This window comes from Astyanax mexicanus, chromosome 21 (genome assembly GCF_023375975.1).
Source record: "Astyanax mexicanus isolate ESR-SI-001 chromosome 21, AstMex3_surface, whole genome shotgun sequence".
NCBI lineage: Eukaryota > Metazoa > Chordata > Actinopteri > Characiformes > Acestrorhamphidae > Astyanax > Astyanax mexicanus.
This window is the reverse complement of record NC_064428.1, coordinates 12504230-12525653: the sequence shown is the minus strand read 5'-3', so window position 1 is coordinate 12525653 and position 21424 is coordinate 12504230. Positions and strand designations below refer to the sequence as shown.

Sequence of the window (21424 nt, the reverse complement as noted above, 5' to 3'; positions counted from 1 at the left end):
GGAGGTAATCTGACTCTTGACCTCCTGGAGTGAGCTGCTGATTGATGCTGGTTGTTTGTGAACTTCAGTGTTGCTTTAGAAATGCTGCTGTTGCTGCTGATTACCCTCATTAACAAAACCTCGTTTCTACAGAACTACTTACTACTTACTGCTTTGTGAATCATGATGTATTAGTACAGTTTCTAATCTAATCTTATAGGTCTATAAAAATGTCCAAAAAGTGACATTTCTGAATGAAAATGAGGTTATAGAGAGTTTAGGACACTTTAAACTGGATTCAGATTAATTTAACATTTGCTATGTTGCTAAATCAGCTTCTAATAATACATAAATTAATAAATTTAAAGCATTATTCTGAATTAATATAATTTGTGCATCAGTTGCTGTGGTTGAATGAGTCTGATCTCACATTCCCACCCTGATTCACAGAGTTAGTAATTTATCATGCTAACCTGCCAAACAAACTTGCCTACTACAGTGTTAGCATGCTGGCTATTGGCCTCATCCCACATCACTACTACAATGTTAGCATTCTCGCTATAAGACACATCCTACATCACTACTGCAGTGTAAGCACACTGACTACAGGCTTCACTGCTACAGTGTTAGCATGCTGGCTATAGACCTCATCCCACATCACTACTACAGTGTTAGCATGCTGGCTATGGGCCTCGTTTAACATCACTACCATAGTGTTAACAAGCTGGCTATGGGCCTTGTCCCACGTAAATACCATAGTATTACAATGCTGGTTATGGGTATCATCCCACATCACTACTACAGTGTTAGCATGCTGGCTATGAGCCTCATCCCACATCACTACTACAGTGTTAGCATGCTGGCTATGAGCCTCATCCCACATCACTACTACAGTTTTAGCACACTGACTATGGGCTTTGTCCTACATCACTACTACAGTGTTAGCATAATGTTAGCATCACAGTACATAATAAAATACATAGTTCCGATTAAGTACACTATGATATATTGTGATACTTGATTTTTAAAACCAAATTGTAGGCTAATTATTAATTATTAATACTGTGTTTTTGAGAGTCGATACAGTATTGCAGAACATAATATTGTGATATACTACATACTCAAACTACTTAACAATTGGGACACATCCTTAGATACCTTTATGGTACAAAAACAATCAAACAATGGGTTTAGCCTGGGGAGACTTCTGTCCCAACACTGCCCCAAGAACATGACCGACCTCACCTACTCCAGAACCTGTTTCTGTCCAGATTTCAGGCCGTTATACTTTGTGTCCCACTTTAGCAGCATCTGTTTTATTTAGAACATGGTTTTGATGTGAGTTCTGAGCTGAATCAGGTCTGTTAGAGCAGCAGATTCCCCGAACAGATGCTGCTCTGCTCCAGCACTCGAGGCGTCGGAGAGCTGAACGTCAGAAACCATTCCGTAACTTTGCTCTGACAGACTCTGACCTTCCGTATTGTCCTCCCGTAGGTTCGTACCCGGGCGAGGCCTGGTCCTGTACCCTCAGATCGGAGACAAGATGGACATCGTGTGTCCTCGCCTGAGGCCGGGGTCCAGCGAGCGCACCAACATCGAGTACTTCCGCGTCTACCTGGTCACCAAGGAGCAGCTGGAGACGTGCCGCGTGGAGAAGGACAACATGGCGCTGCTGAACTGCGACAAACCCGACCAGGACGTCAAGTTCACCTTCAAGTTCCAGGAGTTTAGTCCCAACCTGTGGGGTCTGGAGTTCCTCAAGGGAAAGGACTACCACATTATCTGTAAGTACCCCCTGTACTTCCTCTCACTGGCCACTGTATTAGAAACACCTGTGTATAGTTGCTATGGTGTTGGAATATGGTTGTTCTTGTATCCAAGGAGTTTGCCATGGTGTCAATATGTGGTTGCAAAGTGGTCGTTATTGTGTGACTAAATGGTTTCTGTAATATTCAAGGCAGTTGGTAGAGTATTGCAGCGACACCATAAATCCACCTGGGATACCACAGCAACCACCTAATACCATTGTAACAGCAGCAAATAACTGCCAACTTCGTTGGAAACACCTATCAGCCTTGTGGAAACACCTAAAAAATTGGTATGATATCCCAGGTGGTTGCTATATTATATCATGTGGTTGGTACAGTATTGCATCTGTAATGCCATCTCTAATTAACCGCCATGAAAAGCACATGGAATACCACAACAACCACCTAATTCTACCTAGTACAGCAACCTCAGCAATTACTGGTCACTTTGTTGGAAACTCCTCTCGAACCCTGTGCTTCCACTCACTGCCCACTTTATTAGTAACACCAAATAATGATGCTTAGTGGTTGCTATTAAATCCCAAGTGGTTGCTATGAGATTAATAGTGAAAAATAGTGATAAAATAGTGTATCTAAAAGCCAAATCACACCATAAGAAGCAACTGGGATACCACCGAAACCACCTAATAGTACAGCAACCTCAGCAATTACTGGCCACTTTTTTGGAAACTCCTAGCTGCCCCCTGCTTCCACTCAGTGCCCACTTTATTAGTAACACCAAATAATGATGCTTGGTGGTTGCTATGATATCCCAAGTGGGATATCCCACCTGGGATACCACAACAACCACCTAGTACTACAGCAACCTCAGCAATTACTGGCCACTTTATAAGTAACACCTAATAAAGATGCTTAGTGGTTGCTCATATATTACAGGTGGTTGCTATGATATCCCAGGTGGTTGCTATGTGGTTGCTAAATGGTTGGTAGAGTATTGCAGCTGCGATGCCATATTAACCGCCTAAAATAGTGTATCTAAAAGCCAAGCCACACCATAAAGAGCACCTGGGACACCACAGCAACCACCTATTACTACAGTAACCGAATCAATTACTGGCCGCTTCATTAGTAACACCAAAAAAATATGCTTTGTGGTTGCTATGATATCCCAGATGGTTGTTGCTATGCAATGTTGTTAAAAGTTTTTGGAAGAGCTACATATTTGCAGCTACATACCGTAGTAACCACCTAGTAATCACTGGACGCTTTTTTATTGGAAACACCTAAGATATCCAGTGCTTCCCCTCAAACTGTGAGGCCTTGAGTTCCTCAAAGGAAAACACAATCACATCATCTGCAGTTTCCGAGCCAAACACACCTCCCCTCCCATGCTAATTTGGGATTAGCGTTCTCCGGCCTAGCCCTTTGCGCTAGTCTCTCTGAGCCAAAATAAAAACCTGGTTCCAGGCCAGGGTCTTCAGAAGTTCTCTGAGGACGACTTCACCTTAAGTTTCTGGCTCTGCAGAGCAATCAGGAAGGGCTTGGCCTGCAGGAGAACACTCTCTGAAGTGCACGCTAACTTTAAATCAGTTCTGCTTCAGATCTGACAACCAGAACAGTCCAGATTAATCCACTTTATTATCCAACTGCTGCTTTTATAAGGCCAGAAAGACTGTTAGTGGGGTTAGCATTATTAGCATTAAGATACTCTTACTTAAGATAAACTTACATGCAAAATGTTCAGGGGACAGCATGGGACGTTATTTATGTAATTTGTTACCAGCTTGCATGTAGGAATGGCCACACCTGTATAAGTTGCAAGGTGATATCTAGTGTGAGTGAGGTCAAGCACTGGCCAGTGTGCTCATGGCAAGGTGACTTCATATATGAATGTTTCATGGCATTAATCTGATGCTCTTATCCAGAGCAACGTTTATTGGTGTAGCACAGCATCGAATCACTGTTTTTTTCATGCATCTTGGCATCATGTTCTCCTCCACCAGTCTTACACACTGCTTTTAGATAACTTTATAACTTTATGCCTGCACTCCTGGTGCAAAATTCAAGCAGTTCAGCTTTCAGAGGTTTTTAATTTGGTAAAATCAAAGAAACTCATCATTTTTAGGTGCTCTCTTATTTTTTTCAGAGCTGTATGTTGTCCAGACAAAAACAGTAACTGTGACAGGCCTGATGGTTAATAAACTGATTCCAGGATCTAGTATCATGTCCCGTGACTTTTGCCACATGCCCAGAAAGCACCTAGAAGTGTGTAGAATGGAGCGTTTACACCAATCCCAACTCTGAATGTGTGTAAATGTTAGTTTTGGTTCTGAACTCAGTGGGTTGAGTGCAGCAGTGGTAATCCGGGTGAGGTCAGTGATGGTGATCTGATGTGGGTCGTGGGTAGCGGGCGTTCGGGGGCTCGTGCGTGTGCACCCTGGCCTTTTCTCAGCTGGCACATTCCTGAGCGGGTCGAGCGAGTGAGTTTAAGATTTGCACGCTCCAAATCCCTGCACTGCTGCTGCTGCGTCGCCAGCGTGAGACAGATCGCTCTGACGGGATTCTGTTAGGCAGCTTGGCCCGGAGCCGCGGGGCTGGAGATATCTGACCTAAATGGTCCCGAAGAGGGGTGTGTGTGGGCCAGTGTGAATGTGTGTGAGTGTGTGTGTGTGTGAGTGTGAGTGGGCACGCTGAAAGGAAGTTTGTCCAGAAACGATGTCAACACACACGGGTTGTTGAGTTATTTGACAGTGTGTAATTTGGCTTTGTGTGTATGTGAGAGGCGGATGGTGGTAAATGAGTAGGGGGAGGGGGGAGGGGGGGGGGGGAGGGTTGGTCGGATACAGAGCGTATTACATTAATTGGAATATTAATGTTTTCTGTGGCATTTTTAAAATTGTGTACCTTTCTTTGGTATTCTGACATATTTAATTTAGGAAATGAGAAATATATTGTGATTTAAAAAAAATCGTATCGACCAGTCTAAATTTCATTCTAGAATTTTATACTTTTTAACTTTTTTTCAGAATTTTTGTTTTTTTGGGCAAATGGGACAAGGCCGGATGGTGTAGTTCGAGGGAGGGGAAGGGCCTTTTTGTATATTTATTTTGTAATTTTCTTGTATTTAAATTAAGAAATATATTGTGATCAAAGTTGTGGGCCAGTTATGGTCCAGCACTAATTTCAAGCCAGAATTTCAAAATAGAAACAGAAAAACTATTTTGAAATTTTGAAAAAAAAAAAAAAAAAAATGTTTTCTGTTTTTTAAAATTGTATAATCTTTCAGTATTCTCTCTTATTTAATTTTGAAAATAAGAAATATATTGTTATAATTTTTTCTTTATATTTATAATGCACTATACGGCCTATATAATACCCTGTTTGTGTATGACGGGGTGGTGGTAATTGGGACAAGGCCGGTTGTGTGTGTTAATGTGTGTGTGTGTGTGTGTGTTATTTGGGTTTGTATGTGTGTACGATAGGGATGGTGGTAAACGGGACGCGGCCGGTTGATAGAGTAGGGGGAATTAATTGGAGAATTATTATTATTAATTTTTTTAGATGTTTGTAAATTTTGCTGTTACTTTGTTCTTTTATTGTACATTAATTTTGCAATTTCATCATATTCAATTCAGAAAATAAAAAATATATTGTGTATATTGCTAGAATAAATTGGTCCATGTCCTCCAGCCCTTTTTAACCCTTCTTTTATTCCTATCATTAATGATAATATATATTTTTTGGTAACACTTACTATGAATTCTGTATTTATAATGCTTTATATAGCCTATAGAATACTGTGTGTGTATGTTATATTGCTCTGTATGTACAAGAGGGGTTGTGGTAAATGGGACAATGCCAAAATAAGAAAAAATAAGAAATATATTGTGATATTGTAAAGTTATGGATCATATCGTCCAGCCCTAATTTTACGCCAAATTTTAGCTTTTACTAGGAAAAGATTTTTTAAAATTATTTTTTTTTGTTATTTCTAATGCATTTTAGTGTGTGTGTGTGTGTGTGTTATATAGGTGTATGTGTGTGTGTATGGTCATGGTGGTGGTGAATGGGACGAGGTCGGTGGGTCCTGTAGTAGGAGCAGTAGTATTATGGGGGAGGGGGAGGGCCAGTCTGGGAGCGTATTGTGTTCCCCGGCTTGTTTGCGCAGTATAAAGGAAGTCGGCTGCCGCCGCTGCAATTCTTGCGCTGCAGTTTTGCGGCTGCAATTATGGGCGCATATGTTTAGTCTAAATGCGCTTCTCCGCAGGAACGTGTGTGGCTAATTACATGTTTTGCGACGGCGCATGCAGCCTCCAGCCAGAACCTTCTGTACCGAGTTTACGTGTTTTTACATGTGAGAGAATGATAAAATACAAGCATGATAAAATACAAAACAGACACATATCAAACATATTATCCCATGGCGAGAGGCTTTATTTGATACCCCTGTGGCTTTTTATTCAGAATATATGAAGCATAAAAATACTGTACCAGTCAAAAGTTTGAAAACTCCTCTACTCATTTAATGTGTTTCTTTCGTTGTATGTTTTTTACATTGTAAATGTAATATTAAAGACTGTATTAAAGCTATATAGGAACACATGCAGAATATTTTTTGTAAATAATAAACCAGAATATGTTTTATAGTTTAGATTCTTCTAAGTATCAGATTTCTCTTTGAGGACAGATACATTTTAATCTCAGGAATAGTTTTCTCAGCATTGTGAAGTTCCTTGAGTTCCTGGAGGTGCTGAAAAATAGTTGCTTTAATTTTTGTGTTTTTAGAAAGTAAATTAAATAAAGAAATAAAGTAAAACATTGAATAAGATGTGTCCAAACATTTGACAAGTTTATATATATATATATATATATATATATATATATATATATATATATGTATATATATATATAATATGTATAGATAATATGTATTAACAGTATAGCCAATAGCAACTGTTAAAGTACAGTACATATAGAGTATTTATTATAATGATACTGTAATTTATTATAATAATATTTATTGGAATGTTTTTGTTTGAATGATACATTGTCCCCAAAAGGATGTTATTGTGTTGTTAACAAAAAAAAACCTCAACATTTATATATATTTATATACGATCTGACATAAAATAGATCTTATATATAAATGTATATGTAATTAAACATGGCCCGGCTTCTGCATACAGCACTGAGTGTGAGTATAGTGCGTATATGTGTGTATGAGTGTATATGTGTGTGAGTGTGTGTGCAGTGTTTGTGTAAATGTGTGTGTGGCCGGCTGCGTAGCCTGAGGCTCTGTGTGTATATAGTGTGTGTGTGAGTGTATAGTGTGTGTGTGTATTGTGGAGATTGAGTGCCTTCACTCAGGCTGAAGGGTGAGCTCACATGCTCACAAATGTGAGATGGCTTGTAGCGAAATGGGGCATGTTGGGTAAAAACGCTTCTTTTCTATCTGTCTCTCTCTCTCTTTCTATCTGTCTCTCTATCTGTATATTTCTCTCTATCTATCTGTCTCTCTCTCTGTCTATCTTTATCTTACTATCTTTATATATCTCTCTAGCTATCTGTCTATGTCTGTCTATCTCTCTCTTTCTGTCTATCTCTCTATCTCTATTTCTCTCTCTCACATTCTGTCTATCTCTCTTTCTTTAGCCGCGTATCTCTCTGTCTCTCTATCTCTCTCTATCTGTCGCTTCTTCTCTGTCTCTGTGGGATGGCATTATTAATATTATTGCAGCCAGCCAGACAGCCAGCCAGCCAGCCAGCCAGACAGACAGACAGACAGACAGACAGACCGATAGATAGATAGATAGATAGATAGATAGATAGATAGATAGATAGATAGATAGATAGATAGATAGATAGATTTAATTGGACACTAATAGGTAGTATTGATAATAAACTCTGGCTTTCCTCAAGTTTGCAAATTAGCTAGCAAACAAACAAGCTAATTTCTATAGTATTTTGTGAGACAGTATTTACCCTTTTACCTCTTTTTAAAGTTAAAATTTAAAGTTAATCAAATGCAATTATTTTTTCTCAGAGTTCCCACTGGAATTATAATCATTTAAAAAACAGTATAATTTCCTCTGAGGTTTATAAGGCAGTTTATCCCCAAACCGCTAAGCTAACCAGCCTACCGCTAGTCTCCTGCTTAGCGTCTCTCTCTCTCTCTCTCTCTCTCTCTCTCTCTCTCTCTCTCTCTCTCTTTGTTGTTTTCATCTCTCTCTCTCCCTCCCTCTCTCACATCATCTCTCTCTCCACGTCTCTCTCTCTCTCTCTCTCTCTCTCTCTCTGTGGTGGGCCGGCTGATTTGCTGCTAAATCCCGGCCTCGGACGGCAGATTACTCCCAGTGGATGTTTGGGCGCGGGGTTAGCAGCGCCGCGGCGGGATGAATGCTCCGGCACAATAGCCTGGAAAAATGTGCTCTAAGCCGCTACGCTTGGCCTGAGCCCTGACAAGCGGAACCTAAAAAAACGGCAGCTTTCATTAGGAGGATAGGGGTTACAGCGGTTCTGGAGGTTTTTGACCGGAGCAGACTTTTAGCGCTTTAGCATTTAGCGGTGCTACGTCCATATACTAATACAATACATTGGTTTTTATGGGGTTTAATAAGCAAACAAACCCAACAAATTTAACAAATATTGGCTTTTAAGAAGCTTTTAGAGCCTTTTAGTGTTTTATTTTGTTTTTCCATCTACATATCTGCCGATAATTGATAGAAATAAATAATTTTATAAACTTTACAGGTCAGGAAAGAACATCTTAAACTTTACAAGGAACTTTACAAGCAAAAAAACCCAACAAACATTGTTTTTTAAGAAGCTTTTACAGCCTTGTCATGCAGTTTTTTTTAATCAAATTTCAATATATTCCATCTACATATCTGACAATACTGATATAAAAAAAACAAATACTATAAACTTTACAGGTCATTAAAGAACCTCTTAGACTTTACAAGGAACTTTACAAACACACAACCCAACATTGGCTTTAAATAATCTAATAGAGTCTTGCAATACTGTTTTATCTTATGTTTTATTTTGTTAATCAAATTTCCATGTTAATCTGCAAATACAATACAAAGTATTCATTTTATAAACTTTACAGGTTAGTAAAGAACCTCATAGACTTTACATGGCACCTTGCAAGCAACAAACTTTGGCTTTAATAGGCTTTTAAAGGCTTGCCATACTGTTTTATTTTCTGTTTTATTATTTCAACAATCAAACTTCAATATTTTCCTTTATATATCTGCCAATATCGATAGAAAGAAAATATATATATATACTTTTACAGGTCAATAAATAACATTTTAGATTTACAAAGAATTTTATAAGCAAAGAAACCCAATGAACATTGGCCTTTTAAAAAGTTTTAGAGCCTTGTAATACTGTTTTTTTCTGTTTTATTTTTTTGTATTTCTTTTTTTTTTTTTTTTTACAAATTCCAGTGTTTTTCATTTACGTATCTGCCAGCATTCATTAAAAAAAGTACTTTTATAAACTGTACAAGTTAGTAAAGACCCTCATAGACTTTAGAAGGCACTTTACAAGCCCATAACCCAACAAACATTGGGTTCAGTTAAACAAAAAAGAATCAGTCCAATGTTTTTATAGTCATTTTTTAAAGGAGTTTTCTGCGAATACTAGTAGAATTCCAGTATAAGGTCAGTAAAAAACCTCTTAGATTTTACATGGCAGTTTACAAGCACATAACCCAAAAAAAAAAAAAAAACAAATATTGGCTTTTAAGAAGCTTTTAGAATCTTGTAATACTGTTTTAATTTTTAAAGGGACTGAAGGCACTTGCTCAGAAATTCAGAAATGATCAAATCTAATCTGATTGCAATATTGATACGACTGATACTGTATGAAATCAGAATTGTACAGCAAATTTTGTATCAAATTCCAATATTTTCCATTGTAGATTAATACTGGCCATCCAGACATCCATTTTTTTGCTAATATTGCAGTGTAATTCTGTATAATTTTGTATTGGACCACTTTTAAGTTTTTAGTGGGACTGTGAGTTTTTATGAGGTTTTATTGGGATGGACTGGAGCTGTACTGGTTTACTGGTGAGACCGGGGTCCGTCAGCGGCGCTCGGGTCAGAACTGAACTCTGAGTGGAAGTGGAGCTGAAAGCGATGCCCACTGGGACGCCACTGCGGCAGAACAAACCGCTCGCCTGGGATTAGCTTATAGCCGCCGCGTCCATTAGCGCTCATATTCCATTAGCGTCATCGTGTCGTGTTCCATTAGAGCGCCTGGGCTGAAAAGGTTCGCCAACCATTCAACATTCATCCCTAAAGCTGGAGCTCGGCCAGCCCAGCCTCTACAGAACCAGAGCTGGAGTAAATAAAAATATATATATACTAATATTTTAGACTACAATACAATACACTTTTATTTATTATCAAAGTCCTTATAACGGATCTATTACAAGTACAGTACCGTCAGTATCACACAATTTCCAGACATTTGCGGAAATTTCTTGAAATTTACGAATATTTGCGCAAATTCTTGGAAATCCCTTTTCCCCCTCAAAAGTTGCCCTAAAAACGACTAAAAATGTCAGTTTTAAGAAAATTTCCACATTTCCACGTCGAGTAGCATTTAAAAAACACAAATAGAATAAATATAATCTATTTTTAAATGCCGATACCAATTAAATATAGCACTACAATTTCAGTCTTAATTTCCATTTAAATAATTGTAGTCCTAACATGTAACCTAAATTTTATAAAATGATACACATGGAAAATACTGGAAATAATAATTTCCAATAAAATATTTTTATTTATATTTATTTATTCCAAAACTCAGGATAGAAATTACAGGCTTTAAACCATCATTAGTGTAGGGTTCATTCAAGATTTTCCTGATCTTTAAAAAAATATCCAATTTAATATAAAAATGTGAAAAATCAGTTAAAAAATACTAGGGTGATTCCATTAAAATTATGAATAAAATGTAATAATTAATAATATCTTCGAAAATGTATATTTATGATTTTTCCCATTGGCATCAGTTCACTTCTATCACTTCTATGTTTAATTTGTAATATTTGCTAATTCCAGTGATATTTTATAAAAAGAGACAGAAACAAATTCTGTAATAATGGCTGATATCCAGTATTTTCTCTCTCTCAATATATATATTTATATATACATTTTCTATATCTGCTAATGACAAATTTCAAATAATTCAATTTTATAAAATTACGGATATAGGCTTTGACTTTTTTAAAGCAGGTTTAAAGCAAAATGAGAATAAATAAAAAAAACACCAGCAATTACTAAATCTTTAGATCTTTCCAATATTTCTAGCTGATATACAATTAATATTTATTTTATTTTTTTTAGAATCAGTATCACATTTTGTTTATTGTATATTAGATTTTGCTCACAATTTTTATATATCAGTGTGGAACTGTGGAACAAAGATTTGCCACCTACCCTAATAAATTCAGCAGTTATGTTCTGATACGGCTTTGATTACAGTATAATAATTGTGTCTGTATTTATAATGAAGTTGTAAGTCATTATAACCCAGACCTCAGTTCAGTTAATTATAATAAGCGCAGTAAAGCTTCTTTTATGGACTCTGGAGGCTGCGGCCGGTAATGGGTTTGGGTTTGGGATTAGAACTCTGGTTCTGGTGTAATACTGGAGGATTATGGGTGAATCTTTTATGGGTGAGACTCATGAAAAGAAACAAAACTGCAAAACTGAACTAAAACAATTTTTTCTTTTATGTTTTCTCTTCAGCTACGTCAAACAGCACTTTTGAAGGCCTGGACAACCACGAGGGCGGAGTCTGCAGGACCAAGTCTATGAAGATGGTGCTGCGGGTCGGACAGAGTGAGTTATTGTGTTTTTGTAGGCGTCTGTCTGAGCGGATGCTCTTCTGCTGATTTGCATCGTCTGTTTATTTTTATCTGCTTATCTGTTCCAACTGTTAAACTATATTTAAATAATTTACATTATTTCTCATTCATTTCCCCAGACGTCAGTTAGTCACTCTCTCTGACAGTGTGTGTTTAGTCTGGAGTTTGTTTTTCTTTATTTCTTTAATATTTAAAAAAATCAGAATCTGAAAAGAAGAGCTTTGAAAGTATCCTTAAATGCAGTCGCAAAAAAGACCATCAAAAAACATTATGATGATGAAACTGGCACTCATCAGGACCGCCCCTGGAAAGAAAGGAAGAGTGAGAGTTTACTCTGTTGTACAGGATAAGTCACATGTCAAAACATATATATATATATATATATATATATATATATATATATAACCTGAAATATCGCAATATGATTTTTGCCGGTCTTTGATGCAAAAAATCTTACTTGTGCATTCTTTAAATATTTACACTACATTAATATATTGCTCATTCTTTATTTTTACTGCATATTTATGAGCTACAATGTCATAAAAAATGTTTCCCACCAAATCTTTCTCTTGATACCCTGTAATGCTGCCATTTCAAACCTCTGATGTACATCATCTGGAGAGAGAATGGCATCAATTGCGCTCGCTCTACCTCAGGCTCTGGCTGCTGATGCCGCAGGAGCATGATCTGGGATTCAATCCCAAACCCGAACTTCTCAAAATCGATACATTTCTAATGCATCTTAGAGCTTAAGTTTTTAAAGTTATTAAAAGTTTAAGCATTGAAAAATTTAGTGTAGAGATTACTCAATACAAACATTGATCTCATAAACATAATATTTCCAATATCGGAAATATTATAGTCGGCAGCATTATAGAAAGTGGGAAGGACTTTTTGTATCAAAAAAAGTATTATTAATACTACAGCTGCTTTGATTTTTAGATTAATATTTAGTTTAATTACTTTTAAAGGATATTTATCAAATGCAGTGATGGTTTAACTGTATGTTAACTGTAATTTAGCCAGCCTAGCGCTTTGTAGTTAGCATTAGCATTGGTGTAACAAATATCAGCCTCAGGTAAAGTGTCAATAGTGAACACTGGAGCTTCGTTCACTGTTAAAAGTCAAAGTTAAAAGTCCAGAATTAAGTCACGTCCCCACGTCGTTACAGAGCGCTGCATCAGTGCGCTAGCGGGCCACGCCCGGTCATTAGCGACTCCTTCTCCAGCCCGTCTCCTTCTGTACGGCGAGCGGCGGCGCGTTAGCGGCGTCTCAGCGTGTAATTGAAATGTCATGTGCAGTCGCCTCCCACGGCTCCGCCAGCTGTCCCCCTCTTCCCCCGCCGCCCAGAGAATGCCTACTTTACGCCAATTCATTAATTTCTCTCGCTAATCCTGGAGCAGAATAAACGCGAGGCAGGAAGCTCCACGAGGTGGTCCCACTTTAGCTCCGGAGCTTCCAGGAACACAAGATATATATACGCTTTTCCATATGTTAGTTATTTGTTACAGACTGGACGTACTAAACGTATTATTAGCATTATTTAGTGTAGAGATTCCTTAATATAATACATTTATTTGACATTAAAGCAACAGTCCCTATGTTTTTTCTGTTATATTGAAAGCATTAGAACTTCCTAGAAGATCCTCAGGCAAAAGCATTAGCGTCTAGAGTCTAGCTTCCTAAACTAAAACCTGTTATCAAGACTATTTATTCAAGCTTCACGTCATATTTGACAGAAGCAAATCAGAGCTAAATGCTTTTCAAAGCTTTGATCATCAGGAGAGAGAATGGCACCAATTGTGCTTACTCTATCTCGGGCTCCGGCTGCTGATGCTGAAGGAGAACCTTGGCTTGTCCGATACCCTTCTGATGCATCTCAGAGCTGGACACTTTTAGACCTTTGATGTTCTATTAAATTTAAAATTTTTCATACAGACAAATTTAGCATAGAAATTACTCAATACAAAAATGTGTTAAAAAAAATATTTATTTGACATTAAACAGCAGTCCTTAAATTCTTAGTTTTTTGTTATATTGAAAGCATTAATATCCCTGAGTCAGTAGAAGTTGCAATTTTCGGGCTAGAGTCAAGTCTCCTCTAACTAAAACCTGTTATCTAAACTATTTATCCAAGTTTTACGTCATATTTGTCATCAATCATCTCTTTTATACCTTTGATTCACACCATCCAGAGAGAGAATGGCACCAATTGTGCTCGCTCTCTCTCGGGCTCCGGCTGCTGATGCCAAAGGAGCATGGCTTAGGATTGAACTAACACTCAAACTTGCAGCCTTCAGGCCAAGTGTCTAGATCCCTAATTACAACCTTTATTATGACTTTCAGATCATATTTGAATTGTCCGATATACATCTGATACATCTCAGAGCTGGACGCGTATAGACTTTTATAGACTATTATTACTTATTAAACATACTGACAAATGTAGCGCATAAACTACAAATATACAAAACAGTGTTAAAAATGCATAAAACTTTATTTGTACTTTATTTGACAATAAAGTAGCAGTGCCTACATTTTTTGTTTTGTGTTGTGTTGAAATCATTAGTATTTCTGAGTTGATATATAAAATATTGAAATTATCAGTTTAGTATCAAGTGTCATTGTCCTGGTACATCCATCCCTGTAAAGTCTAATATATTTATTCTAAAAAAAAAAAAAAACATGAGCAGAGTGCTCTGGTAGGTTTGTTGGATTGTATGATAATTGCTTACTGAACTTGGACAGTGTTTCAAAATCAAAAAAATAAACAACATACTCAAAAACACAGAATGTTCATGTACATTATGTACATTAACATACATTAAAAGTACTCTTTCACATACTTTAAAATTGTGCAGTTACACATCCTCACCAGAGAGGTCTCCCAAACCCCAAATCTTAAAACTCACAAACTGTTGCTTTAATTTATATCATCGCATTTCTGCTGCAGTTTATAAGTGTCTCATAGCTGTTTGTAACATACGTGTTTTTAATGTGTTTTTATGTGTTTTTCTGCAGGTCCTGAATCAGTTCCTACGAAAGATCATTCCCCCAAACACTCGGATACCGACAACCAGAGCACCTTCAGCAAGGAGGATGAAGTCATCAGTAAAGCTGGTATGTATAATAATATTAATTAGTACATATAATATACTATAATAACTATATATAGGCAAGCCATCAACCATGTGCACTGTGCAGCTTGATTTAGGGGGCGTGTGTCAGTGTGTCTTTGCTCTCGTAACGACAGGGAAAGTACATATTGCACAGCTCAAAACACTTAAACGGCACAGGTACCTGGACGCGTCCAACGCTTGAAAACTGAGCAGCTCGATCATACCTGTGTTCTGTGTTACTAAGATAGCAGTGAACGTCTGACTGTTGACTAGGTCTGTCTAGGTTGTATTCAGTCAGTGGTGCACCTGTGTTTTTTTGTTTGTTTACCTGAACACATTCATTCGTCATTTCCAGACCACCACGCCCATTAGAGTAGACAGATAGATAGATAGATAGATAGATAGATAGATAGATAGATAGATAGATAGATAGATAGATAGATAGATAGATACTTTATTGATCCCCGGGGGGAAATTCTTGAGTTAGACATATTCAGAAACACTGTTGCTATTTAAACGAGACAGGTTGAAAGCATGAAAATAGGCTGTTCACAGGGTGTAAGATAGCAATAAACATCGCCATTTGCTTTAAGCAGCTTGATCCTTTTTCATTTATAACTTCTTGTTTTCTTCGTTTTTAAACAGACCCAGTTCCAGAGAGCGGCGCCGATGGAAAGAGCGGCGAGTCCACGGGTCCATCCAGCTCAGAGATGGTTCTGTTCGCCGGCGTGGCCTCTGGAGTCGTGGTGCTCGTCCTCCTGCTCGTGGTCGGACTGGTGGTTCTGATTCGGCAGCGGCGACACCGTAAACACGCCGCCCAGTGCTCCGGCCCACTTCCCCTTCATACCCTTCCCAAACGAGGCAGCGGCGGCGCCAACAACAACGGCTCAGAGCCCAGCGACATCATCTTCCCCCTGCGCTCCTCCGACAGCATGTACTGCCCGCACTACGAGAAGGTCAGCGGGGACTACGGACATCCCGTCTACATCGTCCAGGAGATGCCGCCACAGAGTCCTGCCAACATCTACTACAAAGTTTGACAGGAACCAGTTGTCTCAGGAACTGTAGGGTTCAAACACTTGCCTCCTGAAATCATGGACATCTCGTTGTAACGGATGCTGTTGGAGGGAGAAGCCTGTTCTTCTGCACCAGTTGCTTGGTTCTCCAGAGTCCTGGTTCAAAGGAACGTTTTTACCTGGTCTTGCGAACCTGGTCTTTCAAGGTTTCCACTCTGGGAACTTACCGAGAGCGTTGTGGAGGTGGAGGTGCACGTATCTCTTCTCAAATCAAATCAGTGCTTTAGAACTGCCCTTTAGAAGGCAGGCTGAGGTGCTAACTTGTTTTTTTTTGTGTGCTCAGGGGAGAACATTGCAATGTTCTCTAGGTATGAGAAAGACTTAAGAAGATCTAATCAGGGCGAAGATTGTGTGAGACCACAATGCTGGGGGGGGAGACAATCGCCCAGGTTTTTCACAGACTGTGTAGAATCTTTTTATTTAATTTTTCTACCCAATTTAGCTGAGCCATTGAACCCTTTGGAGAAAGTGCCAGATCCCCAGCTCTGATACTCCAGCCAATGGATGCCTGGGACTCTTGAGGAAAATGAGAGAAAGAGAGAGAGAGAGAGAGAGAGAGAGAGAGAGCAGAACCTAACCATCCATTGAGAGAGAGCATGGTGCCAATCCTGATTACTCTCTCGAGCTCTGGCTGCTGATGCCAAATGAGCATGATGACCCTTAAACTTGCGACTAGTTGCGATTCAGTTTGACGCATCTCAATCTCAGACTCAATCAGTTTGGTTAAACTTTTCTTTTCTCAGAAGCAAATCTGAGATGGATGCTTTTAACCCGGAGAGAGAATGGCGCCAACTGCGCTTGCTTTCTCTTGCTCTGGCTGCTGATGCCGAAGAGATTTCCACAACTAGAACCTTCAGACGTTAGGACTTTCATGTCATATTTGGGATATTCAATACACTTTCGATGCATCTCAGAGCTGGACGCTTCTAGACCTTTGTATGTATGTACCGTACAAAGTGTCACAAAGTGTTACGAAGTGTCACAAAGCTTCAGGAAGTGTCACAAAGTGTTACGAAGTGTTACAAAGCGCCAGGAAGTGTCACAAAGCGTCACAAAGGTTACAAAAGGACGTAAAGACTGTTCCTGCATCTCCAAGCTGGTCTAAAGGATGCACAACACATACCAAACTCCCGCTGATTCTCCTCCATATGCCGCTCCCGCGTCGGGGTGCGAGATTTTGCAGCTTCTTTAGGCCGCATGCGGTTCTCGCGCTCGCTTTGGCGGCTTGTCAAACGCTTCGTCGTGAAAGAAAAGCCAGGCTCGACACAAACCCTATCCTTCCCCAACACTCCCGCCCACCCCTTTTTTTTTGTTTACTTCTGTAAATACTACCTAAAACTTCTTTGTTTGTATTTTTACGTTTTTTTTTTTCTAAATTATGTCTTAAGTTATGTTTTGTATGGATTCATTTTGGAATACTCTCGTGTTAACAAGAAGTCTGGAGATGAAGACGAACCAAGCCAGAAAGGAGGATTAAAAAAAAAGAAAAAACGCTAAAAAAGACGCTAATGCCGCGGATTTGTATTACTCACGTACGCCGCGAGCAGCAGCAGCGATTGAACAAATAACAAATCTCAGCCTGATCTGTCCAAGTGTTGATTCGTTTGATTGTACACCCAGAGAATGTGCTGTTCCAGCTGGTGGGCGCTGAATGGATTATGATTGTTCGGGGCTGAATGGGCTCGTAATGGCAGCTCGCACTGCGCGTTAGAGAGTGTTGTTTGGTAAATGCAGACGTTTGTAAGGTTTTGTACGGTTTGAATAAAGCTGGCGGCATATTGGTTTACAACTAAATCAGCATCGGCCTGTGTGATTTTTACTAGACGGCTTGATCTCTCTTATCAATACGAAATTATACTGAAATAATAACACTTATAATTCAGATTGACTCGAGTCTGACTCATCTTCATTACATTTATACAGTTTTATAAAGTTTTACGCAGGTTTTCTCTGCGTCTCATGTTTTTATTTGCTTCAGAGGTGTCAAGTAACAATGTAGAAAATACTTTACCACTTACCCCTACCCCTTCTTTTTGAGTGTAAGGGGTGAAATCCTCCCCCTAAGAATTGGGAAACCCTTCAAAAACACCCGATACGTCATCAGGAGCAAAACATTTCAGTAATCTAGCTGCTGCAGCTGGTTAAATAGTTAATTTTAGGGTGTATTTTATCATATGTCTTTAGAAAGGAGGGAGATTATTTAAATTGCAGAAATCAATAATTATTGTCCATTACTTAATTCCTCTGTGATAGGGAGCGGAAATGTTAAAAACCTTGAATTAGCTTTTATTTTATTTCATTTTTCTATTCCGCCTTGAATTCTGCAGCCCCTGCCGTATGTTTGCACCATTTAAGGTGGAACTGGAAAGTTAGATAAGCTAGCTAGCTACTGAGACTAGAAACTACTAGCGATCTTTTTTACGCTTGTTATGAGTTTGGACATAAAACATTAAAACTACACATTAAAATAAGGTAATATAGTTAATATAGTGCTAATCGTCACATTTAACAAGGAAAATACTTTTTTTTACATTCGTGGGTTTCTTTGGTTACTTTGTGCCACCAGTGCCATCTTACCAATGATTTTCATACTTTTACTTACCATATTTTCATACTATCCATTTTCCTAATCTACCCCTCCAGCCTAACAAGAACTGGGGGTAGGGGTAAATGTTGATCTAGAGGTAAAATATAAAACAATCTTATTTGGTGCTTTTGATGAAGGCCTAGACCCTAAAACAAATGAGTTCTTTTAGTAGTTTCACACTATGTATAGTGAATTATGGAACAGTAAATTATAAAAAAACTAGATACTCTGTGGTTATTAAATAAACTCAAATACCCATAAATATAGTTTAAAAAATTAAAACCGCAATCAAAATGTTAAGAATCAGAAGCAAAAATTGTATGTTGCAAATTCAAAAGAGAAAAAATAAATAGAAAACATATGTTTTTAAATATACTTGGTTAATTTATTATCCTTTGCAGTTGTTTGAAAATTATTTTAATTTGGATTTTGCCAGTCTTTGCTTTTCATTTTTGTGTTTTTGTGAATTTTCTGTGGAGGGGAACGCCTTCTTCTAAGCCCCACCCACCCGTGAAAACTGTGCCAAATCCCAAAAAATAAAAGAAAATTCACAAAAACACAAAAATCAAAAAGCAAAGACTGGCAAAATCAAAATCAAATGAAATCATTTTCAAATAACTGCAAAGGATAATAAATTAACTAAGTATATTCAAAAATATATATTTGCTATTATTTTATATTATTTTTCTTTTGAATTTGCAACACACAATTTTTGCTTTTGATTCTTAACATTTTGATTGATTTATTTTTGTGTAAAACTTTTTGCACAAAATTCACTATAGAGAAGCATGGAACGATTTTTTTTATTATTATTTAATAATGTAAAAGTTTCTAGTTATTAGGTATAGGTTTTTAAAAAAATATTTGTCAGAACATGTTATATATGCTAAATTAAAATTATAATAAATTATACAATAAATTATAATTTTTTTAAAGTTTATTTTCAAAAGCATAAATGTTAGGGCCAAGGGGTGAACCAGTCTATCACACCTCCACACATTACACCCAGTTTTATAATAAAAATAAAACAAACAGTTTTTTTTGTTGCTGAATTAGAAGGGAAACATGGTGACACCCATGTTCCTTACTATTGTCGCTTAAAATGCACCTTAAAAAACCTTTGCGTCTTATAGTCTGTAAAATATAATAGTTCAGACTGTAGTGTAGGAGTGTAGAGGGTTTCTGGCCTGGTTGCTGCACTCGGCACCGTGGGCTGCTGGCTGGGTTTCATTTGGCTGCAGGTTCTACTGGTTCTGCTTCTCATTCTTACCCTTCTGCCCTTCAGGAAATTCACTCGGCTCTGTTCTGCTCTGTAGCTTCTCTCAGATCCTCAACACTAAACCTACACTGCACGAGCCACTGTACGATAAACAGAGCTTTAATATCAGAAATATATATCGTTTATCAATACAAATTCTGCATAATTATCTTAAGAAGTCTTTTCCAAATCACCACATACTCACTACATACTTTTTTTCTGAAAACAATAATAATTAAAGCTGTGATTTTGTGTTACTGCCTAGCCTATACGTCTAAAAAACTATTCTAGAAAAGACTCATTTTATGGATTATTGACAGTGCTAAACAGGGACAGTGCTAACTTAGGACAATGCTAATTAGGGGCAGTATTAACCAGAGACAGTGCTAACCAAAGACAATGCTAACCTGGGACAAAGCTAATCATGGAAAGTGCTAATCAGGGACAAAGATAACCAGATACAATACTAACCAGGGACAGTGCTAACCAGGGACAATACTAACCAGGGACAACATATACAACATGGCGCCGACTACGAAATGATGACACGACTTCAGTGGTCTATGGGATTAATTTAACTCTTGAATCTGTGCTGTGTACACTATATACAGTAGATTATATCAACAGTTGATCAGTAAACATTAGAATAAATAGTGAATTGCAGAGTTTGCACTAATCTCAGGCGGCACCATTTGGTCTGGCGGTTCAGAGCCGCACTTGGTGAAGGTGACGGCGAGACGTGTGAGTAGGAATTCCAGTCTTGACCTACAAACACCTCGTCCTGCAGTGGGTGAGAGCAGGAAAACAAGGTGTCGTGAACAAAGCCCTCACACCTCCTGACCTCCACCACGCTCCACCGTCCCTCACACTCACCAACTGATACACCACACACACTTACACACACAGATACACCACACACTCACCGCTGTCCTCACTGTTCAGATAACGCTGCTCACACACACACATTAATACACACACACAGTTAGCCTCCATTAGCCTCCACAGCCTGAAGTTATGGTTGGTTTATGGTTCGGGTAAATTATTAAAGACTAGGCTGGAAAAGGTTAATCTGGTGTGTTAATAATGTACAGATTTACATGCCACACTGTGCTTCTGTTCACTGCGGCCACTTTATTAGAAACATCCACCTATCATGCACTTCTACCCACCCTGGCAACTTTATAAGAAACACCTACCATGTTCCTTTACTGGCCACTTTATTAGAAACACCCAATTACATTTTGCTTCTATTTGTTGGCCACTTAATTATAAACACTCACTTGCCTTGGACTTTCATTTACTGGTCACTTTATTAGAAACACCTACCTATCGTGTGCTTGAACTCATAGTGGCCCCTTAATTAGAAACATCTACCTATCATGCACTTCTACCCACTGTGGCCACTTTATTAGAAACACCTACCTATCATGCACTTCTACACACTCTGGCCACTTTATTAGAAACACCTACCTATCATGCACTTCTACCCACTGTGGCCACTTTATTAGAAACACCTACCTAACCTGTACTTCTTCCCACTGTGGCCACTTTATTAGAAACACCTACCTATCATGCACTTCTACCCACTGTGGCCACTTTATTAGAAACACCTACCTATCATGCACTTCTACCCACTGTGGCCACTTTATTAGAAACACCTACCTATCATGCACTTCTTCCCACTGTGGCCACTTTATTAGAAACAACCCTACCTATCATGCACTTCTACCCACTGTGGCCACTT

General features: G+C 38.3%; 1 protein-coding gene across 1 annotated transcript in view; it reads left to right on the top strand.

Moving 5' to 3' along the window:
- Window positions 1-17629, top strand: part of LOC111189583 (ephrin-B2a-like) — a 28244-nt gene extending 10615 nt beyond the window's left edge. Inside the window, exons 2-5 of the mRNA XM_049470106.1 lie at window positions 1474-1763; window positions 11522-11614; window positions 14662-14760; window positions 15405-17629. Coding sequence (XP_049326063.1) covers window positions 1474-1763; window positions 11522-11614; window positions 14662-14760; window positions 15405-15799 — 877 coding nt within the window. The 3' untranslated portion in view covers window positions 15800-17629. The remainder of the gene's footprint in view (window positions 1-1473; window positions 1764-11521; window positions 11615-14661; window positions 14761-15404) is intronic.
- The last annotated feature ends 3795 nt before the right edge of the window (window positions 17630-21424 follow it).